General features: G+C 38.6%; 2 protein-coding genes across 2 annotated transcripts; both read right to left on the minus strand.

Moving 5' to 3' along the window:
- Positions 1–52: 52 nt before the first annotated feature.
- plekhg6 (pleckstrin homology domain containing, family G (with RhoGef domain) member 6) lies at positions 53–13,961 on the minus strand. The gene is made up of 15 exons (XM_072394023.1): positions 13,835–13,961; positions 11,995–12,211; positions 11,454–11,582; positions 11,059–11,196; positions 10,611–10,706; positions 10,463–10,513; positions 10,060–10,209; positions 9,370–9,480; positions 8,411–8,560; positions 8,187–8,321; positions 7,185–7,304; positions 6,927–7,059; positions 6,715–6,830; positions 3,568–5,099; positions 53–460 (listed from the first exon to the last, which is right to left on the minus strand). Exons 1-15 carry the CDS (start codon positions 13,852–13,854, stop codon positions 280–282), a joined length of 3,279 nt encoding a protein of 1,092 aa, XP_072250124.1. The 5' UTR covers positions 13,855–13,961; the 3' UTR covers positions 53–279.
- A 618-nt stretch (positions 13,962–14,579) lies between these two features.
- tnfrsf1a (tumor necrosis factor receptor superfamily, member 1a) lies at positions 14,580–21,828 on the minus strand. Its single transcript, XM_072394024.1, has 10 exons — positions 21,603–21,828; positions 19,610–19,713; positions 19,420–19,525; positions 19,209–19,334; positions 18,949–19,104; positions 18,767–18,845; positions 17,922–17,953; positions 16,913–17,058; positions 16,711–16,831; positions 14,580–16,612 (listed from the first exon to the last, which is right to left on the minus strand). Exons 2-10 carry the CDS (start codon positions 19,679–19,681, stop codon positions 16,314–16,316), a joined length of 1,137 nt encoding a protein of 378 aa, XP_072250125.1. The 5' UTR covers positions 19,682–19,713; positions 21,603–21,828; the 3' UTR covers positions 14,580–16,313.
- Positions 21,829–23,256: the final 1,428 nt, after the last annotated feature.

The following is a 23,256-nucleotide window of genomic DNA, read 5'->3' on the forward strand; positions in this document are numbered from 1 at the left end:
TGTAACTACAAAATATGACAAAATATATTACATTACTTTACATTTATTACAGATTAATTGTCACTTATAAATTGTTCTGCATCTCAGACTATTTGTGCAAATATTACTCCTTTTTCTGTTTGCAAAACTCTTTTTCCACTTTTATGTGCCTTAGCTTTTCCAAAAAAGTCTCTTTTCCTTTTCAGTCTGTTGATCTGAAATTCATACTCACAGACTAAAGACTTAAAATAACATAAAAAAAACCACAGATTTCTGACATTCAGCATGTTGAATGCTGACCTACACCTGACTACACTCCCCGTCCTCTTGCTCCGAAAGATCATTGAAACCAAAGCTGGCCAAAGATCTGTTGATTCCCTCCAGGAGTCCTTCATCTCGAGGTCTCAAGTGATCCACGACATCATCAACATCAAAACACCATCCTGGCCAGTCCACGTTTACACCGTCCACCAAAACGGTGCTAAAAGAAGAAGAGTTGGAGAAAGAGGGTCAAAACTGATCGTTCTTTTACATTTACTGTCACTCATTTCCCCTCTTCTGAGAAGTGTAGGTGGTGCATTTAAATGTCATTATTGTAAATATATGAAATAAAAAGACTCAAGGAAATCAAGAACAAAAGTAGAAAAATAACTGCAACGTACAGCAGCAGCACAAAAAGTACTATAGATCTTTTGGGTGATTGTACTGTTCTGTATACAATGGAACGATATGGAAAAACAAGTCCTGTATTCAAAGTTTACCTTAATAAAAGTAAATAAAAATAAGCACCGAAATATGCTATAACTTCTAAATGCACATGTACTCCCACAGACTTTCTGAATGTGCTCATACATATTGCACCTGGTGTTGGTTCATGTCCCTCACCTCATTTATCACAGAGTTGATTTTAAAGTACTGCTTTTGGTTTGAAAAACTTCAAATGGTTTAGACCTTATAGTACGCTTCTGACCATCAAGACATCTTAGGTAATTTGGAACATTGCTTTCTGCCCCTGGAGTTAAAGATAAACACATTTGCTGTAAATATGCCTTTTTTTAATCTGCCGATTTTAGGACTGTTTACCACAGTATTTGATTAATGTTTTTACTTTTTAATTACATTCAGTGTTGTTAATACATTGTGTTGAAATGTTTTATACTTCCTACAAGTATATTTCAACCACTATGTTGTTGAGTTGTGCAATTTTGGTACATTTGCCTTTCCTTGCCTCAGTAAATAAATGGCTAATTTAAATTTCTTTCAATTTTTTATTTAAAATTTAGCAGGAACAATGTGAACTACCTTGAGATCAATGAGGTCCTAAACTGTAAGAACACATAACTTTTTTTGTTGTTGTTTGTTCTTATTCTTTGTTTATGTCATATAATTTTGAATGATTCATATTGACTCTTATCAGTAACTAAGCAATCAGTCAAATTAAATTGGTGATGGATGACATTTTGACTGGAAGTGTGAACTAGAAGAACATGGAAATACTCAAGCAACGTGAAAATACTTCATAATTGTGCTGGCAAGTAAATGCACATCGACCAACATAAGTACATATTCTAGCTAATGAAGCAGTCAAAGCTTTTAAAATTACAAAAATTTAGCTTTCAGCCATCCATTTTCTACACCTGCCACTGAGTGAGAGGCAGATTACGCCCTGGACAAGTCGCCAGTTCATCACAAGACCGACACAGAGACAAATGGCCATGCACTTACGATCAGTTTGGATTCAGGGAGAACATACAAACTGCACACAGAAGGAATAAAATGAAATTAGCCCATTTAGACCTAAGGTTTACTTTAAAACAGCCTCCTAAAACCCGAGATCTTTCTGGTAAACTTCAAGAAAACTGTCCTCTTATAACCTTTTATTTCCATTTCAGATGTATAACATGCGGCTTTGTAAGTAACTGACTGTTGTCAATGTTTTTAGAAAATTATGATGTTGACCGAGGTGAAAATGTTGATTTGACGTGCGCATCTAAGATAGAATTAGTTATGTCACGGCAGTTTCCTTTCTCACAGAACAAACTGTCCATTACCAGCCAAACTGATCAATGACAACTCATTACAATACTGAAGATTTGACTGCTTGAAATAGAAAAATAAAAATCCTAGTACAGGAAATAATAAGTATGTGTTACCAGAATATTAAAAAAAATACCCAGGTTAAAAAAATGCTTAAAAATCTGTACTGTGAAGTCAAATTCATAAAAAGGTCATCACAGTGTGGATAATCAGCTTGCTCCAGCGTTCAGAGAATCTGAACCTGTCACTTGTCATAAGCAGCCAGCTTACTCTAGTAAGTGTGTCTGTTTTTTTTCTTTCCATTTCGAGTAAAAAATAGAGCTGCATCAACAGTTGTCCGACCTCATCTTTCTGAGACTGTAGGTGATGCTCTGCGGATTCAAAGCAGAAATCCCCAGCCAAAGAGTTGATGTTTGATTTCGCTCATATGTGTTGTAACATATAAAAAATAACAACATATAATGTACGTAATTACAAAGATAAAAGCTTGATTTGTATCAAGGGGGACTTGAAGTCATACACAGTTTGAAGAAGAAGACTTGGGATTAATCTAGGTTGCAGTTGGCTCGCAGAGGAGCCAGTAAGGCTCCAGGCTAAAGATGCTTAAAAAAACCCAGTTTGCATGAAATTTGAGGGCATGAAGCGGAAACTGGTGAACTAAAGCTAAAATTAGTTCAATGACTGCTCTTCTGAAAGATGTATATATTCATGCATGAGATGATCAATCTTTCATTTTTCTGAAGCTGAGTGTATATTTTGGTCATACTTTAACCCCAAAGCCTGAGGCAGTGTTTTGTAACCTCAAGATAAAAAATCATCCTCAGACTAAGACAGTTACAGCTCCACAACAGTGAGACTAAAGTCGTCACGTAATCATCTCCAGGACAGAATGAGATCTGAAAGACTCCAGCAAGCATTAACATTTTTTATCTCTTCGTGATCAAGAGAGTTACAAACAATCTCATAACAAGAAGGCAGTGACACATATCTTATTGAAATCTGTTCTGAAAACTATTGTTTCCAGAATACAAAAGTTGGTGCAACAGAAAGCACCAAAGCAACCTACATTTTTAGTAAGAGTAGCACTCGTGGCCTCTTTAGTGAATGAATAATGCTCTGTAAACCATTGAGAGATGGCCCTGGTTTTTCTTTTTTTATGCCAAACCCAAACTTGTGCTGTCATTTTCATCATCATGTTGTCCAGAAGCATTCATGATAAGGATATTAGTGAGTTATTTTTTCTCCTTTTTAGGCGATTGAAAAACATTCAAAACATTTGTGTAATATTTGTGCAAAAGCCACAATATCCATTCAATAATGTTTTGGTTTCATCAGCTGACTCAACACAGTGTTGAAATGTCATTCTTGTGATGTCTGATTTTGTTAATACTGGTAGAGTTTATCTCGACAGCGTGGCTCTCTTGTATTTCCTACCAAGCACGAACAAAAGTTTTTTTCATTCAAAACCATAAATTACTCAGGAAATATATTGATTATCAAAAGGATTTTGTGTGTGATGTGTGAAAGTAAAGAGCGATCTGTCATACTAACCTGCTCATCTTATCATCTTCATCTCCATCCACCAGCTGCTCCTTCCATCCATTACTCACTGAGAGGGCTCGGTGTCTCATCAGTGCCACCTCCTCAAACTCTGTGTCTCTGTCTCCATCACTGGATGTGGGTGAAGGTGTGGGGTTAAATGAAGGTGGGTGAGGAAGATACCTTGACCTCACATTAGCTTTTCGCGCATTTTTGTCTCTCTTCATTTCACCTTTGACCCTCACTCTCTCCTTGGCTTTTTCCAAAAAGCCCTCCAGTGGTGAGTTGGAGGGCTTATCCTCTAGCTCACTACTATGTCCTTGGCTGGATTTGTCCACAGCTTGGAGTGACGTGTGGAAGTTATTGGAATGTTCACGTAGGCCGTGCCCTCCTTCAATAATGATGTTGGGAATTGAGGAACTCCTCTGAGTCTTTGGTTTGGGCTTTTGGTTCTGGAAGCTCAGATCTGGCAGCTTGGATTCAGAAAAGATTTGGGAATCAGCTGAGAATTTGAGGTGCATATTCTGAAACATGTCTTGGTTCTGCTTAAGAGAGCCCAGTTTAAGCACTCTGTGGGAATCTGAGCCAAATGCAGCAGGAAGAGAGTTTCTCTTGCTATTTAGGTTGCTGTCTGAGTCGGAATTAGAGGAGCTGTTAGAAACAGCCCGAGTCTTTTCTGTGTTCTCAAATAACTGCTGAGACTTCTGAGAAAAGGATCCCTGATTTATGCTGACTGGCCTCCTCTTCCGTGGCCTGGGTGATTTTATGTCTTTGTAGAAGCTCCAAGCATCAGCTGAAGACTTCATGTCTTCAGACTGACTGGAGCAGGAGTTTCTCCTGGTGTCCTGGTTCACAGACTGTAAATCTGAATCTCTCCTTGTTGACAGTTCTCTTTGTACTTGCGGCCACAAAAACCTCTCTGTGGAGACTGCTGGCTGGTAATGAAGTTGTGAAGTGCTCTCTTCATCTGTTGGGTAGTCTACATCTGGTAATCCATCCAGTGGAAAACTGTGTGGCCCAGTTCTGTTGTATCTTATTGGATCTGTAACTGTGTTGTGAGTGAAATGATTCAGATGAGGGACAGGTTGCACCCTGTGGTTCCACATCACGCTTTGCTTGTTTGTTATCTTAGTCTCAACAATTTTGTCTTCTTCTTGCCACTGGTTTCCATTTTGATATCCACCTTGAACTCCCATTTCTACCCGTTCATATCCTATGAATTCAGGCTGCTGACCTGCAGCGCTGTTGTGCACTACTTTATGGATATTGTTGCGCCGCTGAGAGTTCCTAAAAGGTAATCCATTGTGTTTAGTGGACATCTCACTTGAGGGTTGGTTCTGTTCTGCCACTTTCGATCCACAATTATTTATTAATACTTCACTGAGTTCACTCAAAAAAGTATTTCCTCCTGAAAGCATGAGAGGTTGTTCTTCTGTCACCATGTCATCTGCCTTGGATTCTGTGAGAGGTTTGGCCTCCAGCTGGCGAACGCGCAAATCCTCAAGCCTGTTGTTCTCTTGGTCTCTCAGGCTCCTCAGTGTTTCCTAACAATGTAACACATTTGAAAAAACCGTTAACAAGTGATTCATTGTGTCTTTTTCAACTCTGGTTCACAGAGGTATTGTGATCACTCTCTCACTAAATCACCTGAGTAAAGAGGAATGTTTGAGTGTGTGCTGTTACACCCAGAGCAGAAGTGAGTCAAAGCACTTTCATGCCAAAGAAGATATGTATCCGTTTGTGGCTGTGAAATACGACCTTGTGTCTGTCCCGGACACAATAGAAACAAATCAGAGGCATCACTAAACACAGCGGGAGAAACTTCAGACTTGTGAATGCAGTGACTCTGCATCTGAAGACACCTTGGACCTACAAAGAGTTCCAGAGTTCAGGAAAAAGGCCTTGCATCGTTAGCATGCCTTCTCTCCCTATTTTAGAAGACACATCAGTCTTGTAATCAGTCAGTCATATGGAGAAGAATGTGCAACACACATTAATGAAGTCTTTAAATGACACCTTTTTCCTTGTGGGAATTTAATCTATGAGCCCAAATCAGACACAAAAGTTTGAATAGTTTATTAAATAAAAATCGAAAAATCGGGTTTATATTTCTTCTATTATTAACCCTAGATATTTAATGTTTTTTTTTCTCTTAAACTTTATTTAATTTGTAAATGTACACATCCATTTTTGTTTTTTAGGTTTCCACAACATTCCAACAAAAGTTGTGACAGTAAAGGTATCACCACTTTGTTATCCTGCCATTTCTTCTCACAACATTCAAATGATCTTCTGGCATTAAGGGTACCAGGCAGTGAAGCATTTCAGTTTTCATGTGCGCAACTTCATGCAAACAGCTGTGCAGTATTAGGAGGTTTTGTTTCATTTTTTGTTTTAAGAGTTCTCCAAAAATGGATGTATGTTTGTAATTGTTCGTGTTAAAAAGATCTGCAGCTAATCTTTGTTCTTTAAGACAAACGCTTTGAAGGATCTTTGCGGTTTGCAAGATTGCTTATTGGTTAATACTTGTAAAGATGGCTCCAGAATGTTATCTTAGTTTTATTTTTTCAATAGAAGATCATATGTAGGGGGGAAAAAAATGTAATGCGATGAATAAACAAAGATTCCTTTCTAAATGTTATTTCCTTATTAAACGCTGGATTTCAACAGATAAACATCCCAACAGTCACATCAAAATTAACCAATGTAGATCTAAAATAAAAAAGAATCATCAAAGTTATGGTGAGACAAAACAGGTGAACAGTGAATTTTTTGATTAACAGATATCATCAACATATTTCTCTAGCAAGTCCATACACTTTTTAATTGAGTTGAACATTATAAATCTGACCTACATGCTACAAAAATGGCTCTAATGTTTGGGATTTTCTGTTCCAGATAGCCTTCAGTACTGAGGTCAACTTTTCACATTTCACCCAAAACTGCGATTCTCTACATTAAATACTTTAGTTTAAGTAATCTGAGTTTCTTATATCGTCTTCCTGCACAGGTTATCCTGTTATCCTGTACATGAGAATGTCATAAGGCAGTTACTGAGACATTTAAACATTTGTCACCCCTGAGGCTCCACTGGTAATGTGATTCAAAGCTAGAGTAGATCACAACTGTTGTAGGAATGGTAGGAATTTGAGATTTTACCTTTGCCTTGCAGATGGTAGAGACCCATGTGGAGCAGCAATCTGGGCTGCTGGCTACAAGTATGACAACATTCGTAGCGCTCTGAAGCTCACCTACTTCTACCATTAGAAATGAATCTGTAAAAGGCAGAAAAACATGTATGGGATCATTCATTACACATCTACGCAGTAGCCAAAAGGCATCCATCATATCAGCAAGAGAGTTTAACTCACAGCCATCTTTAAGTGGAATGCAGGTCGTTCTGTCGAGGGCCAGAGGAGGTCGAAACACCTTCAGTCTCTCACATTTCTTCTGGATTTTAGTCAGAAGAAGCACGTCTGAGAAGAGCAGAGCCACCAACTCTAGCTGCATCCCACCATGTGCAAAGAAAGACAAGAATATTTTAACAGAATCATTGGACACCCCTGAGATGCAGATGTTTTCTGCAGACAGTGATTTAAAAGCATACAAATTGAGGGCACCAGCTTTACCTTGCTGTCCTTTCTGCCCCGAACCTTAAAGTTCTCTTCCAGCAGCAGCGTGCGTACAACTTCACGACCCACTCCTCTGATGGGGCATGTTAGATCAAACTGGCAGATGTCTCGGACATGCTGTCAACCATGCGTAATCATTATCACACATGATATCAGTTCATTTCAGCAGACATTTTTCTTCAATATTGTCTTCACAGCTGATATCTTAGCTCTAATGTCTTAAAGAAACAATAAAACCTATTATTTCAAGGCATATAATACAGTTTGTATTGTGCTCTGTGTTTTTATGCTACATTTAATGTGTGTTTCATCGTGTCCACTTATCCTTTTTCTTATATCCATAAGCTGAAGTTCTAGCTTAGTATCTTTGTTTGGTATTGTTTGTTAGAAGTCATTCAACAGGTAACAAAGGCACACGTAACAACACAGTTGGTTGATGATACCCAAAGCAACAACACAGAACCACAAACCAACTAAAATGACAACATATTAATGAAAAATCATTCTAAAGACACAAAAAGCCACTGGTATGACCACTGGTATGACCAATAAAGAGACACAAAACTACTGAAGACAGAAAGAATATGACCACATATGGATGGTAAACAACTACATTAACACATAAACATCCACGAGACACAAAGCCGATACTGAGTGATAAAAGAAATACAACCAGCGCATATTCACAGAACACACACAAACACTAACAGAAATGCAAGAAAAAACACATCAGATATGCAATTGCCTACAAAGACACTCAAAACAAAAAAGATTTGTTATTTAATTAGAGATGAAAAAACCCTGCAAAAATCACAAAATAACCAACAAGACATACAGAAGTCCACAAAACCATATGAAAAATATGATGTGGATAACAAATGAGCAACAAAAGCACCACCAGATCTATATGTAAAGGTAAGATAACCCCAAATATACAAACTGCAGTGACATAAAACCACTATAAGGATAATCAACAGGGACCAAAAGAAGGCTCCTTACCTTCTCGATTTCTTCATTTAGTCCCTCCACTTCGTATCCCTCCACTCTCTGAGCTGAGATAGAGAGGGCGAGCTCGTCATCCCTCAGCTGCATGTAGTTATTGATACTTTCTAAAAAACTGTTCACACTGGATATCTGGAGAGAAGCAGGAATAAAAGAAAGGCTGGTGAGAGACAGATATACGCTTAAAGAGGACAAATATTTGTGCAGTTCCAGATTCTCACCATCCCTCTGAGTGTCTGCTGCACTTGAGGCTCCTGGGTGTTTGTGAGGACAGCTTTTAGCAGCAGGGGGTACTTTGTGATCCTCTGATGGGGTTTAGCCTGCATATCTCCGAGCCGCATCCGCTCACACTGAGGGTGAGTCTCCACCCACTGGTCAAGGACAGAAACACAAAAACCTTGTCTCAACTTAGACTTTTCAATTGAAACAATTTTTCACGAGAATGCAGACTTGAAGATATGAATTAAATTGTTTTAAACTGTGAATTCATCTGTGCCTCTATAATAGTCTAAGAAGTATCTTAATCAGCAGTTGGTTTAGTTGTAATTTATACAAAGGACTGAAAATATATATACTAGTTTTGTGTGCAGCTCCAAATATTCAAAAAGCTTAAAAACCACATGATTATACAGAGATTTAATGATTCCTCCTAAAGACATTTCCTGCTAAACGGTCTTCAACTGTAAAGGGTAGGCACCAAGGGTATGATATAGGCAAAATAAACAAACTGCGCAAATATGCAGTAGTGGTTTTATACCCAAATTAGTGTTGCTAGTAATGTAGGTAGTCGTGTGGATAAACACTGCTCACTACAAGGCCATTTGGTGTCTGCTTTTCAATGCCATGAGCAGGAGATGTGTGTCTTCTCACTTTTCCCATAAATGTCCTGCAGTTAGATTTGAAATCAAGATATCTGCTTTGGATGAATCATTTGGGAAAAAACGTTGGTGCATTAAGTGGTTTCGCAGACTGGAAACGCCTATCACAGGTCGCCCACAAGGTTATGAAACCATCACAAACCACACAGTGCCACCATTAACTGAGATGTTAGTCACCATACTGAATTCCATTTAGCTAATAATTGTGTGTTAGTGTGGGAAAGAATTACAGTTTGTGTACTTTCATCCTCACACGAGTATGCATTTGTGTTGCATGTTGCATGCATGTTGCTTCACTGTACCTGGATGAACGTGAGGAAAAATGCGTTGCTCTCCAGCTGCCAGCGTGTGAAATCAAGACTGTTTTCCTCCTCCCAGCAATAGTGATGGTAGACAGAGAAGCGTTCGTGAAACTGTGAGCAAAAAAAGAAAGAAGACAAGTTACAGCTCACTTTCAATCCAAGTTTAATACACAGATGTTTGCACAAGATGTGCATTAGACATGTCAGCTGATCTAATACACAAGTTGCATAAATTCAGGTGGCTCAATTTCATATTCAAATATAGATTTTTGACTGTTTTAGTTCTGAGGGGAATGATATACTTTCAAGAAGGATTTTCTTTGGCTGTCTTTCTTTTTTCCTTAGTAAAGACCCTTGTTTTTATCACATATTTTGTATTTTTCAAATTGCTCTGGAAAGCATCTCAAACCTGTTCACAAACTATCTGCAAAGTCAGAGCATTTTATTTATATGAAATTAGATTTCAGAAAATAATGATGTGAAAATTAACTTTGTTGTAATAAAAACGTTTAATATCTATGATAGTCAAACATATTAGTACATGGAAATACTCAAGTAAGATATCTCTACGCAGTACTGAACTGGATGAATGTACTTGCAGTTCATTTAGAAAAGCTACAGTGCAAGATTCTATAACTGATGGCCAAGAACACTCCTGAGCATGTTTGTTTTTTGCAATATATAGTATACCTGCAGGCAACCAGCCTCCAGCCTAATGGGGTCAAAGGGTTTGCCTGACTGTCGGACTTCCTGCAACATTGGAAAAATCACCTCCTGCCAGAAAAGCTGGTGTGCATGGAGGATGGAGGGGAGGTCAGAGAAAAGCAGCTCGGGGGTCACCTGTTTTAGATAAAAAGTAAAAATCATAGTGTTAAAGTTGCACTTTCCTGCTTTGTGTTATTTTCCATCTTCTCAGTGGAAATATGCTGTGCCTCAGAACATGTTCCACTTGCTCTCATGTGTTGAGCGGATGTCAGACAGTTAATGTCAGTAATATGCAGAGCAGTGGAAAATAGGCCCGCTTGTTATGAGTGTTGTGCAGCAGGTTTGAGCTTTTTCAGTCAGTATGAGGCTGAGCACTTTGCAGACTGACCTCCTGGAGAAATCCCTGCTGGTGCAGGTTTAAGAGAGCAGCAATAACCAACTGTGGGAGGCAAACATAGCTCTGTTAAATATCCTGTAGAAAATCCCTTTTTTTACAAATCTAAATAAAGTATATCTCAATAGACGCAACATCTTACGTCTTTGATGATCTTTAGCTTGTTGATGTAGCTGAGCTCAGTGTGGACAAACTCCCACAGCGCCTCCTGTTGGTGTTTCTGCATCTTGGACATTGTCTTCCCATGAATCAAGATGAATGAGGGAAAAGAGAGGAGAAAGAAAAAAGGTGTGTTAAAGATATTTGTAAGAGTCTGTGAGATGTGCATACTGAGTACATGTTTTACAACAAGGAAATAAGGACAGCCGACATTTTTCTGTTGAGAAAATCCCACAAAGAGAACAACAAATCATTACTTCCTCTCTTTGTACTTATGTTGGTCACCAGTCTCACGAGTAAAACAATGTAGTATGATCTCACAGTGGAACTAGCAACAGTATAACCGGCTTTAGCTCAGTCAAAAGGATCAATTAATGCTTATTTTGGTGAGTTTGTTGGTAATGAGAAAAGCACAAAATAATGTTCCTCACCGAATAAGATTGAACTAAATCTGTCCAGCTGTTCTCCAGTGTGGTTCCCTGACTCTCTTCCTTCCACATCCATTTCAGACTGGCTGGCACAGAGTAAGCCTCCAGCTCCTGCTTCAACAAATCCAGCTGACCTCGTCCCTGTTAGAAAAACACAAACAGAGAGAAAAAACAAAAATGTCAGGGAGGTGAAACAGGAAAATCTGATCTTATAATGAATCAGTAGTTCCAAGCGGTAAGTGCATGTTGTGAATACCTGTGGTCACATGGAAAGTATACCAGTGGAGCAGAACAAAAAGAGCTCCACCGATTTAAGAGTTTGAGTGGGCGGAAGCAATTAAAGGCAAGTCCATATCTGTTTCTTAGTTTGTGAGAATGCAGTATGATGAGCATAATACCTCAGATGTCTTCTCAGACACTCCCTGGTTGAACAGGACCTGTCTTAGTGCTGCTCTGGATTTAGTTCCCGAAGAGGCTCCTTTACTCAGTGTTGTAAAGTCACTCACAACCTTCTGCTTCGTCCGCCTCTACAAACGGGAAATAACAGTTAGACAGTTGTGGATACATATATATATGCATATACATATAAACATATTAGGGGAGAGAAAAGCAGAAAAGTTGATAGAATATTCAAATAACAGTGAGTCAGGATTGGGTATAAAAAAAATCACCAAAAGCTTAGTATTTCCAAAAAAGTATAATTTTGTCAGCATTTTGTGCCAAAACTCTGTCTGAGAATTGTCAGTCAGCACAAATTAATCCCTAGATTAAACCAAAATGTAGTGGAGTGAAACAAGTGCAACGTTTTTACTTGAAATATGCTGCAAGAGAAGTGTTGAATAGCATCAAGTACAAATATTCCAGTTAAATACAAGTATTAAAGCAAATCTAGTCATTATTTATGGGTCTCCCATCTAATTTCTGTCGTGTTCCACTTGCCCGATGTCCGATGGTGCTGAACTTGAGTTTGTCTGCTGACCCCCTGTGGTGACTGTTTATATCTGCAGCTGTTGTCGTCCCATCGACAACATCCGGCTCTCTGGTCTCTGCGTCCCTCTGCCTCTCCCCATTTACACTGTCTCGCCACTGCACCATTTCTTCCATTGGTGACTCATTTCCCCCTCCGTCGTTTACATACAGCACTTTTGACGAAAGGCTGAGGACAAACACACAGGGTTACTTATTATCAAAAAGAGGCGTGTAAAGGCATAGAGAATATTGTGAGACAAGTAAAGGCTTCACAAGTAAAGCATAGCGAGCGAGAGGCAGAATGGAGGGACGCATGAGGTTGGTTATCATTTCAAAGTGTTTACCGAGGCTCTATTTTCAAAAGGTTGAGCAAACGCACACAGAAGTGTGGAAGCCATTAGGAAAGTGGTGTTCACGAATTGTGTGTGTGATTGTCACAAGATGCATGCCAAACTCCAGTCATAAGGAGCATTTTAAGTCTAACCTGTCTTTTAGTTTTAGTCTTAGACAAACACCAGAAAATTCATTACAGAATGACTTAGCATAATTAAACAACTGTTTCAACTGGATAAAGTTTGTGAGTGATCACATTTTTGATAAGTTACAGATGGTACAGATACATATGTGGCTTTATGACTCAGCCAAAATGATAAGTTAACAAAGACCATTTCACTTATTAGGAAAATGCAAATGATGAGATCCTCCAGGATGTCTGCGCAAGTTTTTAAAAATGTGATCATTAGAAGAAGCTTTTAGAGCTGCAACGTTCCAGTAACATACAAGCAAAGATGGAGAAGTTGCGAGGAGCAGAAATACTGCCCTGTCCTAAAAAGTCAAGATTTAATAATATAATCTGCGAAAATGCACTATACTTTTTTTTTTACTGTCAATAAGGAAACTGAAACCAAAATAAGCTCAACAATAATGCTAAACAAAACAGTAAATATGATGAAATGTAAAATGTCCTGCAATCTACGGGAAAGAGAGGAAGTAATTTGGGACTTTGTTTGCTTTTTCTCCTATTTGGTCAAACTGGCAGTAGACATACAGCATTGTGAACCAGGTCACTGTTGTATCACATGCACACTGATACTGACATAAATGGACAACTGACTGATTAATTTCACAAAGCTCCAGCCCTAGTTACACAGATGTGCAGGTCCTAGTGTCACTCCAAGACTCGGCTTGCTGCATGTTGTGCTGTAGATTTAAATTACAGTAAGAATGTATCTCTATTCCCACGGAGGCTATTGTATCTCAGTGAACTATTTAACCGTTTTCTGTTATAGCCAGAAGAGAAGTGCTACTTTTATTCAGAGGTGACTCAGTGTTACTGCCTAAAAATATGTGATAATAAAGCATTTTGGCATTCTTTCCAAGTTACTGTAACTAATATTCATAATTATACTTTCAAAGCCTGAGAAGTTACTGTAAGACACGTACAGTGCAAACAGGTGTGCTGCTCATGTCAAACATCAAAAGTCTGACGTAACTGCTTTCATCACCATATCATACCTGTTTAGAGTCACATTCTGTATCGCTAAGTAACACGCCAAGAATATCTGAAATCTAATTTGATTAGATTTGTAAAACCTTGGCTTAATGGTCCATTAAGACATGCCTTCTAGCACTTTTACAGCCTCAGTAAATCAAAAAATCAAATGCCGCAGATGAGTCCGGAAATCTTGACAAGAGCTCCAGCACGAGTGTGACTCAACATGGTGAAAACAAACAACATATTGTTCCCCGTTAGCACTGTACTCCTGTTCATTCTTAAACTGTGCTTTTAATAGAGAAAATCAGACTTTACCTAGGCTTGGTTGAATCCATTTTTGCTTCACGCAGTCATCTTTGGTTTCTATTAGCTTTCTCCTCCTTCTCTATGTGCCCTGATCAGTCCCTCCCACTCTTCTTTTCACCTGCACCCCTGCGAATGCAACTGGCCCGACGGGAACAACTGGATTCTGTAACCAACAAATCAGTGCTGAGGGCTGGTTAATGTGTCGCAGTGAGAAGTGCTTAGTGGAGCAGACGTGGTGACTGAAAACTCTGATGATAATCTTTTGTTGTTTCTTGTCAATCTGTCTCATTGATCAGTCTGAGTGAAGCAGGAAAAAATCATCTTCAGTGGGGAGGAGAGGATGTTTTCACGTACAGTAGTTGTTTCTGCTCATTTGGCAACAGAAAAAAAAGACACTATTAGCTGTGAGAATCTTGATGTATGTTGATAGTAAAAGAGAAAAAACCCAAAGGAAGGAATGGCATGCATAGTAGAAGTTACAAGGAAGAGGGCAAGATGAAAGAATGCAGGCTAGACAAAAAAAAGATTAAAAGATCCTGTGAAGTCAAGGAAGACCACTTTTTTTTCAGTTATACCAATAGAAATAAAGCTGTCATTATTAAAGTACTTAAATGTTTAAAGCCTCATGTGGGAATGTAGACTGGCTGCGTGCCTGTGGTTAATACACATTTAGATGCTCAAATATTTTCTCACTCTTTACTCCACACCCCCACACGCACTCGCAGACAAATTTATGGTACAGTTCAGACAGAAAGATAGGTGAAGAATTTATCAAAAATTCACATATTCACACTTATCAAAACTTGAACACAGTGTCAAACAGCTTTAGAATTCTTTGGAAATACACTTCCTCAGTCTGTGTTATTGAGTCATATCCAAATCTGCAGGCCAATACTGGCACTAAAGCCAGGCTGAGGCAGAATGCGACAAGGCGTGTCCTCTTTTCTCCAACAGTCATGAATAATGCTTGTTCGGTGGGGTTTAAAAGAAAGCACACGTGGCCGTGAGAGGCCTGTGAATGGTGGTCGGGGTCTGTCCAACACTGAGGAGGAACTACAAACTTCCCCAAGCATTGCTATTTCAGAGTCCATCAGATTTTTTTCCCCACGTACCTGGGAACTATTATTAAAACATTACTAGTTAAATCTATGACACTAATGTGACAGTGTGAAAAAAAATTAAACTTCTTTCAGTTTGAGACAATATCTATATCGCTACAATAGTGATGACAGTATAATAAAACTAGCTTAGGTTACCTCAAAATGATAAAGTAGGTATAATACATTAAACTGTGATCAAAAAGAACATCATAAAGCATTATGAAAATACAATGGATGAATGACACATATCTAAAGAAACAGCTAATATGCCTCTTTGCCTTCTTATGACAGATATGAAAGAAAACATTTATTATACATTTGAATAATATACATAGCTGGGGAGCAAAGCGAAATCTTTTGTTAGTCATATGTCAAACGACAAGTCACTTGAGTACTTGGTCAGCATAGACCTGCTGGCTCAGCTTTTGCTCATCCCTGGTCCAAAGGCCCATTATTCTATAAGCCCAAAATGTGCCCTACGGTACAAAAACTTCCCGATCAAATCCTTAAACCCATTATAACATCACAGATCCTTAAGGTGAATTAACTGAAATACAAAAAGCTCAAACATACCAAGTAAAAAAGATGACAAACATTAACTTTAGTTCATTCTTGAATCTCTCTTCTACTAAAACAAAACATTGCAAATTCCCAAGTTACTTTGATCAATATTGGCTATCGTGCTGATAAGACTCAGCTCAACAAACTCTTGACTTTGCTAAGACCTTTGGATTCATATTTTAATCATTCATTTATTTTACTTCCAATAAAAAAAATTAAAAAACTGAGCAACTTTAGTCTTGCATGATTGTATAAAAAGGGACTAAAGTAACTGCATATACGAGGATAAAAACAACTCACAGCCTACTATGAAGAACGCTTAAAGCACTGCCACAGGCTCAAGGGTTGTTACAGAATGTAATCCTTGTAAAATCACAGGTAACATTTTGCTTTGTTTTTTCAGGTTTAAACATCAAAGGTACTTAGTTGGCCTTAGACACGCTGGTAGGTAGACTTTATTACCTTTCAACTAAGCAAGTGCAGCTACTTCTCAGCTTTAGGCTAAGATGAGTAAAGCTGTAGCCTCATAATCACCTTACAATGACAAAGATGAGTGTGGTCAGTCTTCTCATCTCCCACTCAGCAGAGTCTTCTCTTGTTATTAAGAATTTACATATTGTAAAAAGCTCATTTTCTGTGACTTTGTGAAGTTTGACTTGCTCCCAACTGTGTGGTGTTCACGGTGATGAAAGGTAGAGTTCTCAGTCTCACTTTTGGTTGTAGCACCCTGTCCATTTACACTCTTTGAAGACATCCATGAGCGAGTCCCCAAAGTGAACAATACTTGGTCTCATAAGCTTTTACACATCTTGGCAAGCTTTGCAGGATCAGTGAATGCCATACTTTGTCTCGAGTTCCTCGGCAGCCCTGCCCAGGTGCATCTGTCTCAGTTTGTCTAAGAGCTCCTCCAAAAGCGGCCGGTGTAACATTCCACCTTGCCCCCCTTCGACTGCCCGTGAGCATCTCTCTGCCCACACCCTCAGCATTTGGTAGTGAGCCTCCTTGCAGGATCGATGATCCATCTCTGCTTGTTCGATCTCCGTGTCCTTCAGGCCAAGAGAACGCACCAGCTGCTTCACCTGCGGTACAGGAACCACATCCAGCACCATGTAGATCAGCTCGGAGACTGTAGAGGGGGGAAAGAAGGAAGGTTTGAGTGAAAGACATGATTTAGCACAGTAGTTTTCTGTGTGTTGAAACCAGAACACATGGCTATAAACTCACTCTTTATTTCAAGAGGGACGCAGTCAGGCAGATTGGACAGCTCTGACTCAATCACAGGAATCTGAGCAATGGCCGTCACATTGCTGTTCTTCCCAGGTTCCTTATTGTCGATCAGGACTTGCTATGGGACAAGAACACATTTACCGACTGCAAATGGACATCCAGTTGATGAAAGCAACCACAAACAGTAGGATCAAATTACCTGGCAGGTGTCAGAGGAAACATCAGACAGTTGAGAGAAATTACTCTCCGTTTGTTTTTTGGCCACGTAGATGATGAAAACCGTCAATACAAGTCCCACCGCTATAGGTCCAGCAATGAGATTGATAAGATGTTCATTTTTGGGGCCTTTATGAGGAAACAGAGAGTTACGTAAATACACTGGAGTATATGTATATCCAAATAACCTTTTAGGTGCTGTTTAACATATCTTTAACAACAAAACCAGCTACGATTGAAAGCATGACTTTGATGATTGTGCACCTTATACTAAACTGTGTGTCACATCCAGCGGTGACAGTTTGGTTATCCTGGTTGAATCTGCGCTGCTCTACCAAGTAGCATTTTTTCATCTCAAACGTTAGTTTGTTTCATTTGTGTATTTCATTCATTTTTATCTTCATCTTTATTCTATATATATTATCATATATATATTATGACTTCACTAAATCAAAGTTTTTGTACATGCAAAAGTAATTCTATTCTATTTTTGAACTACAGTGGCTCAAATATGTTCCTGTATGTAATAATAATTTCTAATGAATGATTAATCAAATGAATGCACAGGGCCTGAATTAGCAGGATAAAAACTGATGAATCTAATTGAACCTGATTCATTTTCTGCTAAAACTACCACAGAAAACCTCACTACATATCACTGAAACATTGAGCTTGGGGCTACCAACAGAGTGTGTTTTTACATTTCTGCTGTTACAGCTATCTCTGCTTTAGCTTATACATATGTGATGTCTCCTGATATTAAGAGAAAAGAAAATGTTACTGCCTTTTACAGGTAACAATTTGGATCTAGGAGTTTTTTTCAAATTCTGTGTCATTGTGTCTCTCCAGTCAAGAAGAGCAGAACATATGGCAAATCAATATAGAGGTTTCCAGAAATAGGCATTATAGGATCACTGTATGCATAAAATAAACCTGCTGTTCATCCAGAAAGGGGTGTATCGATTCATAATAACGGCCTGGTTAGTGCTTACTTGTCGTGGTCTCAGGAATAATGCTGGTACAGCTGTGGGGAACAAAGAAGACATTTCACAACACTGAGGAGGAAGTAACACATTTTTAAAGGAAGTGATTACCAAGAAGGCCTTTGTGTCTCTTCAACATTTCAAGTCAACAAAAATGTTTTTCAAATGACACATTCACTTATACCAGAACACACTCTGTCACAAGCCCAATAAAATGGCCATATTCTTATCTTTGCACAAACAAGGATGTAGATATTATTCAATATATGAGATGTGTATACAATAAGTTCCCCATGGTGTTTCCTTCTTTTATCTGTGTCGAATATTTTTGATACTAACAAAAAAACTAGATACAAACACTGAAAGTTGTGTTCTAGGGTACATTCCTGATAAGAGCTGAAGGGCAACTATGATTACAGTTTCATCAGTTATTCTGTTTTAATATCACAAACTTTTGAAATTCTTCTCTTGGTCTTTAGTGACACAGGCTAGTGAATGTGATTGTATCTTAATCCCTCTCTGATTAAAATTTGAAACAGCCCAGTCTAGATATATACTGTAAGACCACTGAATTATTTTGTGGCCCTCCTTCAGCCAATCAGCCCAGCAATACAATGAAGAACTCAACACTTGCTTAGTCACAACAAAAACCCCAAACAGCAACTTTGATTTTGTCATAACTTCTCTACTGTATTTCCAACAAATGGAAATTTGAACAAAGACAGGAAGTGAGCTGCAAGTTTCAATTCCACAAACTAGCTTCCCCACTTCAAACCCTAAATAAAACTATCCTATACTGAAAGATAGAAACAATACATGCATGAAGGTCTCACATCAATCAGTTGTATACTCACTTCTTGCAGGGTTCACACTTGCCCTTGACTCTGAGGTGGTTCTCCTTACATTCACACACAGTGTCCCTCCTTTCAGTACCTGTCCACAACAAGTTTCTATTTAGACAAAACTTTACAAGGGTTTACATGAAAGACAATGACTATCTTTATAATCCATTATACTGCCAGAGCTTCAGACTTACATGTCTTGATTGTTTTCTCATCAGATCCACATTCTGTACATTTAAGGCAATCGTAGGTGTCTGTGTCAATTTCATATTTGTAATAACCATTCTCACAGCGACAAATAGTGTTTTGGTCTCTTTTACATGGTATAACCTCCACTTCATGCTTTTTTTCTGTTGGAAAGTTGACAAAAGGGAAAAAGAAATGAGAAAATCAGTTTATCACCTGCTGTTATCAAAGAGGGGCAACTGAGTAAAAAAAGGTAACGTTGCTCTACTTTTGCAGGTTTTGCATCGTCTGCACTTGTCGACGAAGTTAATCTTTTCTGTGAATTCTCCGGGAGGACAGTGTGTGCAATTACTTCTTTGGCCCGCAGCATGACACTTTTCTACAAGCTTAAAACCTGAAAACATAAAAACACCAAAGTTATGACTGTGAAAGTTCAGACTATTTGCTTGCTCGTGTGTGCAATGTAGGGTCCAGAGTACCTGGAGGGCATTTGTTGCAACATATTCCCCCTTCGGTGAGATAGTCGCCAAGTGGACATTTCTCCTCTTCTGAATCTTCCAGCGTAAAAGCAGGAATGGTCACGCACTGAAAGAAATCATTTACAATAAGCTTAAAAAAAGCACAACATATTTTCATGTCTTCATGCAATGCATTCAAAGAATTCCTCACCATGAGGAGCAGTAAGATGCCAACGGGGGCTCTTTTACTCCACCTTTGTTGATGCCCAGATCCCTCCATCATCTCACACTATAACTCAATCCATCTGAGGCCACCTGGAAAATAAAAAAAAAAATCTATGTAGCATGCCCAACATACAACATTTACAGGACTTTGCACTTTAAATTAACTATGGACAAATAATCTGCTCTTGAAGCATGTACACAACTAGTTTAAACATTTCATTTCAAGTCTTACATTTGCTTAAATTTACAGTTTAAAAGGCGAACTCTGGTATTTTTAAACCTAGACCTTATTTCTGGCATGAAATACGTTTATCTGCTCACCGAGAACAGTTCGGCGAAAGTTAGCGTCCTTCGGAAGCTATTTAGATAACCCGGAGTTCCCCTTTAACAATGTTAAAGATCCATGCAAAAACAGAATAAAATGGTTCATATGCCTTTCTTTGGCTGTTGCTGACTGTGTCTTGCACTGAAGTTTTGTGCTGTCTCTAATTCATGTAACTTTGTCAACTTTGTCTGTTTATTGCCATGACTAATTGTACCCCCTGCAGTCACCTCATTGTCCAATCTGTTTCTGGGTGTTACAGATAAATTACCTCGTGAATATGCAGCATATCAGCACAGCAACCACAGAGACCACACAGGGCCTAATGTCTAGAAAAATAGAACTCACATTATTGTCTTTACCACATCTTCTGATCTGACCTCATCTGTGGTTACATATAAGAAAATTATTTTATTTCAAGTAACAAACCACCATGACACCATGTGGAAGCTGCCATGGACCTTAAGGAGAGCAGTTTAAAGTGCACCTGAAACTATTAAGGCCCTGCATGTGACATAAATCTATATGAGGAGTTGATACTAATAAGATGAGTCATACATCCCCGAAAATGACACCTATAGATGATAAACCGGTGCAAAAACAACGCCTTATGTTGTTGATACACTCTTAATACACATTAATGCAAGGCTACACAAAAGGTCTACATTGTTACACAACTGAAAAAAAAAGATTACATATAATGCTACAGGTGCCTAATTCATCCAATTGTTTGACCTTATTATCTTAAAACGGCATTTAATTTAAGTTACAAAGAATGCCCTCTCACACTCATCCTTTGGTGTTTAACCACAGAGTTAGTTTGTTAAACTAATAAAAAGTAGGTAAAGAAACGTCATACTCTGGACAATGTCCCAATTATCTATCAGGATAAGTAATTCCAAACTCATTATTGTGGAAATTTTGTTTCTGGGAAAAGAGGAACTAGTCTCTTATACAGTCCCAACAGAAAACAATTGTGGTTTTCTGATAAGCTTGACAGATAAAACGAAACCAAGGCAAAAGATCAAAGCAAGGAAGCTCCTGTTGGTTTACTTATGCCAAAGACAAAAGCATTGCATTGCAACTCTGTGAGAGGGGTTTGACTTTCATTGAGAAAGATTTTTGGCATATTTTGATCTAATAAAACTTATCAGAGAGGGCTGGAGCAGTAAAAGGCTTACTGGTAAACTCAGGCTGCATTCTCATCTACCGCCAGCCATCTAAATAATTTCAGGAATTCAAAGAGCGTTAAAGTGCTACAAAGGAAAATGTGCGTGTATATTTGAGGAAATGTGTGGTTTGCTGAGACCTCGAACAAAGATCTTTATTGTGGACTTAGAAAAACGACTGTCACATTTTTTTTGTGCGCCACTCGTTTGGCAGCTTCACCCTCCCGTTGAAAGGCAGAGGTCGGACCTTGTTGGACAGCACATGGGCACTTTAAAACATCTTAAACTCTCCCTTAACGACTTACGTGCACACCTGTAACACTGACAATATACACATCTACAAATACGATTAGTCAATTTTGTTTGTTTGTTCTTTTTAATCTAGTTTCGGTTTTAACAACGCAGCGCACATAACGCCCACCTCAGTCAAAGTCTGATATGAATCGGCTCTTCCCGCAGAGACGCAGTAATATTTTACCGTCACTTACCTGGACAACTGCTGCCACAGCAAGGGATATCTGTCTGCTCCGGTTCCATACATCGGAAATCAGAATTGAATATACAATAACTTGCTTTCTCCTGAACGCACGGCTGCATCGGAGACGTGCGCTGTCTCAGTAGGCGGACTCAGACGGGAAGTAGAGCGTCACCAGCGTTTCAAGGAATTGTAAGACAGTTGGGCAAGAAGCCCTGAGCTTGCAAAAACAGGAACTTCATTCTGTGGAATACAGGCCGTACACACTGGGGCGGATGCCAGAGATGTGCGACTGAATACTGTCAGACACATTGAAGGGCACAAACAGAAACACAAATAAAGAGCAGCAGCGTGGGATTCTCTTTTTGGAAAGATGAGTCATAATCCTTCCCAGAGTTGTACCCTCACTTCGTGCCCTTTGTCATCTGATAATGATGGTGAAAAGCGCTTCACAGATAAAAACGATTAGTATTTATTTGGGCTGAACGTTCTGCTTTACAAACCTAAATAATAATAATAATAATAATAATAATAATAATAATGTAGGAAAATAGGAAATATGGACTCACTCAATCGTTATGATTTATGATTCCTCATTTTTTCTACTTCATCAGAAGGAAAAAAATAACATTTGTACAGTTTTATTACTTTTTTAAGTACATTTTTACAAAGCCAGAAGGTTCAGCTATTGGATATTATTGTTTTGTGTTATAGCTATTATTTATTAATTTACAAAAAAAATTGAAAAAGCAGCACAAACATCTTCGAAGTGTGGTGAGTGCATCCTTTTCCAGGGGTTGTTCACACCTACAGAGCATTATTCACATAACTTTGTACTAAGTAAGCATTTCATAACATCTTTTGCTGCATGAATGAGTGTGATTTATGTTTGACGAGAAAACTCCGCTCGGGATAGAAAGGTCTCATTAAAGGACAAGGATAATCGCTTGAAACTAGAACAGATTCAGACCTGTGCTGCTCTCTGCCGGCCACCAGTACAGGATATGGATGACTCATGTCACTGTTTCCCTATCTGTGCAGACAAATGGCTGTTATTAATGCACTTCTGAAGTAAGTACTGTAAAGTTTACTTATATAGCATTTTTACACATGCCACAGAGCATGGTTGGATTTTAATAACTGTACCATCCAGTGCATCTGGTTCATTCTGACACCAGAAAATGATTTAACTCTAACTTGTGTGTCGCTAACCAACCTGGAGGGGTTTTCTCTGTCACCACCACGTGAAATTTAAGTAAAATGAGGAAAAACTTTATTTATCCCAAAGGGGAATCATCAATTATGAAGTGTTCTGATGTATCTGACACCAAGTTTTTTTACACATCCATGTACTGGTAAAAATGCTTCATTAAACACTTCATTGACTGCAGTGGCACACATCATGTATATGTTTAAATGTGGCTGTGGGACAAACCAAAAGCCATTTAGAGACTCACATATCTGAACAACAACCTATAATACTAACCCTAAGCACGGACTATGTTCTTGCCTGACATTATGCACAGGTTAACCACAGTTCTGCAGCATCACTGAAGTTTTGGGAAACTCTTAACCTTTTCTGGGGCTGGTGACATCATAACCTCACTGCTTCACAGAGGGATACTGGATCCATAGTTTGAATACGTTGGAGCTTTTTGGTATTAATG

Source organism: Leuresthes tenuis, unplaced genomic scaffold (assembly GCF_036924035.1).
Source record: "Leuresthes tenuis unplaced genomic scaffold, fLeuTen1.0.hap1 SCAF_10, whole genome shotgun sequence".
Lineage (NCBI taxonomy): Eukaryota > Metazoa > Chordata > Actinopteri > Atheriniformes > Atherinopsidae > Leuresthes > Leuresthes tenuis.

Excerpts from the sequence above, each read along its gene's own strand:
- plekhg6 (XM_072394023.1), bottom strand. The coding sequence starts at position 13,854 with ATGGATTCAACCAAGCCTAG. Across the intron at positions 10,514-10,610 it reads AGCTAAAGATCATCAAAGAC|TTGGTTATTGCTGCTCTCTT; the intron begins GTAAGATGTTGC and ends TGCCTCCCACAG. Across the intron at positions 7,060-7,184 it reads GGGGCAGAAAGGACAGCAAG|CTAGAGTTGGTGGCTCTGCT; the intron begins GTAAAGCTGGTG and ends GGTGGGATGCAG.
- tnfrsf1a (XM_072394024.1), bottom strand. The coding sequence starts at position 19,681 with ATGATGGAGGGATCTGGGCATCAACAAAGGTGGAGTAAAAGAGCCCCC. Across the intron at positions 17,954-18,766 it reads AAGTGTGAACCCTGCAAGAA|CTGTACCAGCATTATTCCTG; the intron begins GTGAGTATACAA and ends TGTTCCCCACAG. Across the intron at positions 16,832-16,912 it reads TTTCCTCTGACACCTGCCAG|CAAGTCCTGATCGACAATAA; the intron begins GTAATTTGATCC and ends CTTGTCCCATAG.